The 8,293-nt window shown below is 45.6% G+C and overlaps 1 protein-coding gene across 1 annotated transcript; it reads left to right on the top strand.

Moving 5' to 3' along the window:
- The first annotated feature begins 1,178 nt into the window (after window positions 1-1,178).
- Window positions 1,179-7,927, top strand: GJD2 (gap junction protein delta 2). The gene is made up of 2 exons (XM_081855133.1): window positions 1,179-1,293; window positions 2,974-7,927. Exons 1-2 carry the CDS (start codon window positions 1,223-1,225, stop codon window positions 3,815-3,817), a joined length of 915 nt encoding a protein of 304 aa, XP_081711259.1. The 5' UTR covers window positions 1,179-1,222; the 3' UTR covers window positions 3,818-7,927.
- Window positions 7,928-8,293: the final 366 nt, after the last annotated feature.

The following is an 8,293-nucleotide window of genomic DNA, read 5'->3' as shown; positions in this document are numbered from 1 at the left end:
GCTGCTGGGGCCTCAGCAGGTGTGCCCAGATGGTGCTGGCGACTGGCATTTCCACTTGGCAAGCCAGTCCCAGGGCAGGAGGGCTCCTTGCGCATTCAACGCGTGTCCTCTTCGGGTCTCCCTTTGCCAGAGCTGCAGCAGCGAAGAGCCAAGGAAGACCAAGGAAAGGATGGCGGCCTTTGCGCTCTTACCGTGCGAGAGGTTTCTTACCGCCCAGCCTGGGGAAGCAGAGGCGCCATTCTCCGCAGGGGAGGGGGGCTTCGGCGTCGAGGGCGCCCCCCGACCTGGCGTCCGGAGCAGTGATCGTCCCCAGCGGCCCTCCTTTGGTCCTGCTCGGCAATCGTGGGGAGGGAGGGGGGGGTGTCAGCTCCTGATCTGCGGGGATCCGATGCTTCAGCCTCGCTTTCCCCTCCCTTCCGGCGCGAAGGAGGCTGCTGCGCCTTCGACTCGCCTCCTCTTCCCGTCTAGCTGGGCTGGCGACGAGCGAGGAAAGCGTCTCTCCCTCCCTCCCTCCCTCCCCACACGCCTTCCCTTGTCAAGGACGCGGCGCAGGCCAAGTCCCCGGGAAACTGCCGCCCGGAAGAAAGGCAGGCGCCCGGATCCGGCCCCGGGGAGGCTGGCGAGGCGTCTCGGGATCCCCTGAGGCCACAGTCCCCTCCGCGCCATTCGTTACCTCCTCCTTGCTCCGTGGATGGCGAGGCGCGTCGTCGGGGCCCCCCATCCCTCTGCCCGTTCCCTCCCCAAAGGCGCAGCTCTCGTCGGGGGGCGGGCTGGGGAAGATGGGCGCCCACCCCACGCCACCCCGCCCGCTGGAAGGGTCCTCGGGGGCGGGGGCGGCGCTGTGTGGGGGTCGGCTTTGGCGATCCCTCTCGGGCTGTGGCGCCGCCGCTCGGCTGCTCCCCTCCAACCTGGCCGTGACGCAAGCAGAGCCTACTTAAAGGCGGCCGGGAGGCGGGCGGCGAGACACTGAAGGCGACCTCCGCCTGGGCTGCGCTGCGCCAGGCGATCGCCGCCCAGGCTGGCTCGCGGCAGCCGCCCCGCCTGCCAGGCAGCCCGCCCGGCCGTGGGGCAGCGTCCCTCCCTGCGCACGCCGGGCGGCTCGGGCCGGGAACGCGCGTCTCCGCCGCCGCCGTGGCTGACGGAGCGCAGCCGCTGCCGCCGCCGCCGCTCCTGCGCCGCCGCCGCCGCCGCTGCCCGAGCCTTCGCCTCCCGATGAACCGCGATGGGGGAATGGACCATCCTAGAGAGACTCCTCGAAGCCGCCGTCCAGCAGCACTCCACTATGATAGGGAGGTAAGCGGCCCGACGGCTCCCGGCGCGCCTCCCTCCCCGTCGCCCTCTTTGACCCTGCCGGGCTCCTGCGGCGGAGGGAGCTCCACGGGGACGCTGCGCTCCCCTGCGCTCCCTCACGCGCTCCCTGCCCGCCATCCTAAATGGCATCGCCCTGGAAGGAAGTCCCCTGGATTCCTGCGGGACCGGCTTCCAGGAAGGGGGAGTTGGGGGGGGGGGGAGAAGCCGCAGCCCAACCGGACACCTTGAAGCACCGGACTTCCCAGCAACCCCCATTCCCAACCCCCTTCGACATTCCCAATTATTTCTTTGGCAAACTTGCTACCGCACAGGACTGCGCTCTCCCCCCGCCCCACTCCCTCCAAACCGCTTCTCTGCTTTGTTTCAGAGTTCACTGCTAGTGCACGGGACTCTCTTAACCTTCGATATAATCCACCCCCCCCACTTCCCTTCCCACCCCCGTCGGCTTATTCATTAAAAAAGAAAAGCGAATGACTGAATGCACATTTAAAGGAGACAGAAGATGTGGATGATGTTTGCTGTTAGGTGGCATAATAGTAATAATAATAGTAATATTTAGAATGAGTCACTTTCAAAGAGTCATATTATTATCTAGCTGGTGATTGCAGCTGGCAAAATGCAAGGGTAAAGTAAGGACAAGTGAGCTCCCTTACCTTTGATTTGCTTCCCTCCTCTCATTTATGGTTTGATCAATATGCTGCATACCATAGAAAGTGGGAGAGGTGCCACTCTCTTTTATTTGACCGACATCTGTTTTCGGACACTTGAGTTACAGGAGAAAAACACGCGCACAACTGGCTGCTTAGAACTGTCATTGTGGTTATAGATTCTCCCCTGTATAAGCCAAAGTAAGATTTGTGCTCAAATAAACCAAGCAAGCATTTCCTTCTGTTTGCTGTAAACATCCGTATGGATAAGTACATTGCTTAGGCAATCATTTTTTGTTTTTTGTTTGGTCAAGCCACTCAAGAAAAGCTGAGAAGTTTGAGAAGGTTGAATGAGATACAAGATCAGCACTGGACAGCTCCCCATAATGATTGAAAATAGCCTGCGTTTTCTTAACCTCTTTAAGTTCAAAGAATATAAGAAATGCCATGCTGGATTTGACCGGTGGTGCATCGGTTTGGTTATTTTATAAATTTGTGAATCACATTCACTACTTTAAAAGTGCCCAAATTAATGTAGAATAAAAATGGTTCCTAAAAAGTAGTGCACAGCCATAGAGAAAGTGTAAATAAAAATAGCAAAAAAGAAAAAGAAAAAGGGGGGGGGGATAACAAGTAATATCCTGGAGAGGTCTTTGCATATAAAAATATTTACACTTGTTTGTGGGAAGAATATACAGAGGCAGATTGCTGAACCCCTTCTAGGGCATCAGCATTGCCTTCTAGGGCATCTAATGCTTATCTAATGGATATCTCTGACTGTGGCCAGACAGGAGCAAGTTGAGTAAGATTATGACACCCATCATGACTTTTATGGTTTTACCATATAATAATCACACTGTCTCTGAACACAGAAGTTGTGCTTCTGACTAACTTGGCTAGTGGCCACCAGCAGAGCTATACTCCATTTATGTGCTTTCTTTAAAATAGTAGTGATTTTTTTCAGTATTCCTCTTCTGCCCTGTAAATGTGCACTCATCTAACCTTTGTTTTATAGGATTCTGCTGACCGTGGTGGTGATCTTCAGGATTCTTATTGTGGCCATTGTAGGAGAAACTGTGTACGACGATGAGCAGACTATGTTTGTGTGCAACACCTTGCAGCCAGGCTGCAACCAGGCATGTTATGACCAAGCATTTCCCATTTCTCACATTCGATACTGGGTATTTCAGATCATCATGGTGTGCACTCCTAGCCTCTGCTTTATAACATATTCTGTTCACCAATCTGCCAAGCAGAGGGAAAGGAGGTACTCCACTGTCTTCCTCACTTTGGACAGGGATCAGGACTCCATGAAGAGGGATGACAGTAAGAAGATCAAGAATACCATTGTCAATGGGGTGCTGCAGAACACAGAGAACTCCACCAAGGAGGCAGAACCTGACTGCTTGGAAGTAAAGGAAATTCCCAACCCAGCTATTAGAACCACCAAGTCAAAGATGAGGCGGCAAGAAGGCATCTCTAGGTTTTATATCATTCAGGTGGTCTTCAGAAATGCCCTGGAGATTGGGTTTTTAGTGGGACAGTATTTCCTGTATGGATTCAATGTCCCATCCATGTACGAATGTGACAGGTATCCTTGCATTAAGGAAGTGGAGTGTTACGTCTCCAGGCCCACTGAGAAGACAGTCTTCTTGGTCTTCATGTTTGCCGTGAGTGGCATTTGTGTGGTGCTCAATTTGGCCGAACTGAACCACTTGGGCTGGAGAAAGATCAAAATGGCAGTGAGGGGAGTGCAAGCAAAACGGAAATCCATTTATGAAATCAGAAACAAAGACCTGCCACGTATGAGTGTGCCTAACTTTGGCAGGACTCAGTCCAGTGACTCTGCTTACGTGTGAGGCTGTGACAGAACCAGAAGACTTTGCTGGGGATCACTGACCTACTGCGCATTAGCGTTAGGGAAAGGACATTGCTGAAGCAATCATTTCCTCAAACCACCAAGAAAGCCGTTAAGGTACTTGATCTGCACTTTCTAAACCAGATACAAAACTGTGTGCTAAATAAAAGACTGATGAAGAAAACAGCTATACAACAACTTCAATCTGGCCTTACAGCTCAGTTATTTCCTCCCCCGAGTGGTCCATTGCTATTTGTTGACTGGAGCATCTTTTCAACCGTCATGAGGACAAGAAAATTTTCCTAACTGATGGGAAATGTGTCTAGAATGTTATCTTGAAAAACGGCAAGGGAGCCATTTCTTGAGGGAGGGTTGAGGGAGGGGGTCATAGCAATATTCATTTGCAAGCATGTCTATAAAAGCCGAGGGAGAGATTTGCACTGTCCAGGCATCTGACCGTAAAGCCTGTTAGTACATCCATGAGCTTCATCTGATGGATGCCTGACTTTACATGGTCAGCATCACACAGTTGATTACTGTGTATGGTTAGCATTTTTCTATCCTTGTTTTTGTACAAAAATCAACTACACAAGAAACGGTAGTGCTGAAAATACTTTTGCCATTTATTTATTTTTTGTTTGCCTGCCTACTTACACCAGAGACCTTAATCATTATTATGCTAGTTGTGATCTACCAAATTCATAAACAAATAAATAAACCACAGCTCCCTGCTATATGCATACAAATGATTGATCTAAAGTTCAGCCAAGTTATGTATTTACCGACAGGTTGTGTTTTGTTTTTTTTTTTGGACACATATACCAAAGGAGTAGAATTTATCGCTATTAACTGTGAATATATGTCACCGCCTCTTTGCTCTTATTTATATAAGTGCCATACTTGAAAAGAATTTAACTGTATTTAGTCAAAGGCTTGGCAAGGGATCCCAACTTGAAACCACAGGGTTTTATATCTACTTTTTATTTTAATCAAGCTTTCCCTTTCCTCTTTCCTTTAGTTACTGCAATGGTGTAAAAAAAAAAAAAAAGCAGCTGATAACTATATTGATAATAAAATAATTGCCTTTTTGTAAAATAGAAAGTTAACTTTCTTTTATATATACATACTATATATAAATATATATTACTAGCATTGCATTGTTATATGAAGATGAAATTTATATGGATATCTATCTAGAACATAGGGATTATTATATTACAGCCTCTTTTATATTCATGGCCTGGATAATATCCAAAACATTTGGATATGAAACATTTATATGATTTTGGGTTGTTGTTTTTTACAATGACATGGTGCTATAGTAGGGCAATGAATTTGGATAAGTAGGAGATGCAGCATGATCCAGAAAATGCAGGTTTTACTATTTGTGTGTATATGCATGTGTGTGTGAATATTATATATAAACTCACTCTCTCTCTCCTTAACTTCCTTATCATTTTTCATAATGTGAGCCCTTCAGGGACAGAGAAGTATGCTTTTCAAGTATATAATTTCAACTACCTGGACGTTGACAGTGTTGTTTGCACGCACGCACACACACAGTCACACACAAACAAAAATTGGTTAAAGCATTCAAGTACATAAACACATAGGAATTTGTTTTGGGAACCCAAAATGTCACTGAAACCAACTTTAAGTAGCCTGGAAAATTTAGATTACAGAAATCGAAATATTTCTAAGTATTGATTGCATTATGTTAAATCCCCTGTATGTGAATGGGATCCCCTCCCCTGCTTTCACTAGGACTTTATAGGTCACGGAGGCCATCCCATAAACAATCTGATTGGATAAATTGTCACTTATTCAAGGCTCAGACCATTTCCACTGGGTTGTCCGTATGATCAAATGCATGGTGCATTGCAGTAACTGTGCATATCATCTTGATCTGAGATCCAATTCACAAATTGCCTGGAAGTTGGGAAAGGAGAAGGAGTGCCTCACACTTTTGCCCTCCCCCCTTGCTTCTGCTGTAATGTGTGAAGCGGGTGCACATGATTCCCAACCTTTCATACGAACTATCCCTGACACACCAGGCTTTCCATGACAGAACACTTTGAAATGCGAGTGAAATTGGTTTTAATCCACATCTAGGTTTCCTTCATATCCTCATTAGTCTGTCATCCTAAAATCAGGCCCAGCCCAGTCCTTATCCAGGAATCTCCTCCTCTGGATTGGGGTGGGAGTAAAATCAGATTTGAATATGGATATGTCGCCTGCTTTCAATAGAATGTACGTGCGGCCATTTCCATCCGCGTTTTGGTGCAACTAGCCATGTGTAACTAACTACACAGGGCTATTGTTTATTTATTTATACACTGTCTTTCCTTAAATGTTCAAGGCAACTTGAGCTGCATTGGGAAGCACAAAGGACAGGGATAACCAGTGGACTAGATTGGTCTTAAAAGCTCAGTGCACACTGAGCTTTGAACCAAGGTAATCCATAACTAACGGATAGGAAACTGCTAAGACTGAACACATTTTATTGTTATTGATGAAAACAAGGCTGTTTCCATTTTAGAATGGTATTCACTGTTTGCTTCACATGGACATATGCTTGCCTGTTGAAACAGACAAGCTTCGGCAGTAAGTTTGCATTTATTTCAATGTACATTTCTTTGTAGACTTCTGAAACAAAACCCCATTGACCACTGTATTGTGCTTTACGCTTGTAAAATCCAACCACCTTTCAGTGCAGAGATGTCATTGCAATTGTGAAAATGCTTGGAAAATTCAGGGCATGCCACTCAATGCCATAGTTGTTTACTGTAGGCAGCTACTTCTATCAGACTAAAGCTGTTAATGAAGTGCTGAAGTTGGATTCCAGTCCATGGAACAATGTCTGTGAGCAACTCATTCTTACTTCAGTGAGGCTAATGTGGGAGCAGCACTTGGTGGATTGAGTCTGAAATCAATAATCCTAAATACACTTGCTGGGATGTAACGCCAGGCTGGTTCACACATGTGTGTATGTCCCTTGTGGACACTGTACACCTGAAGACTGGCTGCTTACCAGTTTGGGAGCTGACTCCACTGAAAAGTGTTGTGCTTTGAAGTGGTATTAAAATGTCCCAGCATCTGTGTTATGTTGTATGAACTATTCACACATGCAAGCCAGTCAACAAGTGGTGCATGTGTGAATCAGGTCATCCACTCTAATCACCTTGTGCTACTTTCAAGTAAGTGCATTTAGGACTGCAGTGCCAATTTGCTGCTTAACCCTTTCTGTCTCTTATAAATAATGGTCATCATGAGGTTGCTTCAACATGTGAGGTAGAGGAAGGATATGGGCTGCTTTAAAACATGCCTTTTTCATTATCGTTTCATTAAAATGAATGGTTTTTAATTGATTATGGATCCTTCCCTCCATTTGAAAGTACTTGTGACTGTTTCAGTGCACACTCCTACTATCTAATAATATGTAACTGCAGAGCATGAATGTTATTTTTAGAAGGCAAACATGGCAGCTAAAGATCTCCATTGGTAGTATAACAAACTCCTAAAGAATATTTTTTATACATAGGCAAATCTGATTTTCTTTTTATACACCACTGGGATAACCTTAAACAGCTCCTTTACATGGGAATTACATTATTGGTAGTAGTAGTAATAATAGTAGTAGCAGCAGCAGCAGTGGTAGTGGTAGTATTAACAGAAGCAACACTAGCCACAGTAATAGTGGTAGTAATAGTATTAGTAAAAATAATAAGTAAACTGTAATGCACAATAAACAATAGGCTGTGTAGAAAGAACCTACTTAAACTCACTGATGTCAGTGGCTAAATACCAATGGATTTCACTAGTTCTGGATCATACTCAGTATAATTAAATGTGTACAGATTCCATAGTGTTAGGTCCATGTTTTAAGTTCTCGGTAGTATATGTAGAAAATAATGGTGAAGGCATGCCTTGAAACCTGTCAGACAATACATTTCAATGCTTTTAGTGAAAAGCACAAAAAGGGTAAATACTAAAAAGCAATGCCAGTGACTTTTATTTTTCACTACAGCAGCTTTTATATAGGCGATGCACATCTTGTTTACTAGATTGGAAACATGCAAATGGATGGGAATAAAATGGAATATTAACATGAGCCAATTGTGCAAAAGTGTTTGCGTGCATGGAATACTACAGTATTGTTGTTCATGGAAACTCACAACCCCATAAATTTTGCTAAAAACTCCAATAAATACATATGTATATAACAAAAACAGAATCTTATTTCAGTGGCAGAAACAATAGCAAGTTGCAGCTGGGATTAGAAGCAGATTTGGAAATTCTGGGTTAAGTTAACCATGGTGGCCATAAATACCCACATAACACCAACCATGGTTAGTTTGGAAACTGTGATAGGGAGGGCGGGATGCCTGTGTGGAAGGAAGGAGGGGGGAAGGAACACAAGGGGGGAAAGAGTTAGGGTATTAGGCTCTGTTACAGCTGCTTCAGTGCCAATTTTTGG

Source organism: Podarcis erhardii (genome assembly GCF_964252035.2).
Source record: "Podarcis erhardii genome assembly, chromosome: 1".
Taxonomy (NCBI): domain Eukaryota; kingdom Metazoa; phylum Chordata; class Lepidosauria; order Squamata; family Lacertidae; genus Podarcis; species Podarcis erhardii.
The sequence above is the reverse complement of the archived record's forward strand: the minus strand, read 5'-3'. Positions and strand labels throughout refer to the sequence as shown.

Bases quoted from the DNA above. Each gene is read 5' to 3' on its own strand.
- GJD2 (XM_081855133.1), top strand. From the start codon at position 1,223: ATGGGGGAATGGACCATCCTAGAGAGACTCCTCGAAGCCGCCGTCCAG. The intron at 1,294-2,973 runs GTAAGCGGCCCG...TTTGTTTTATAG, and splicing joins CACTCCACTATGATAGGGAG to GATTCTGCTGACCGTGGTGG.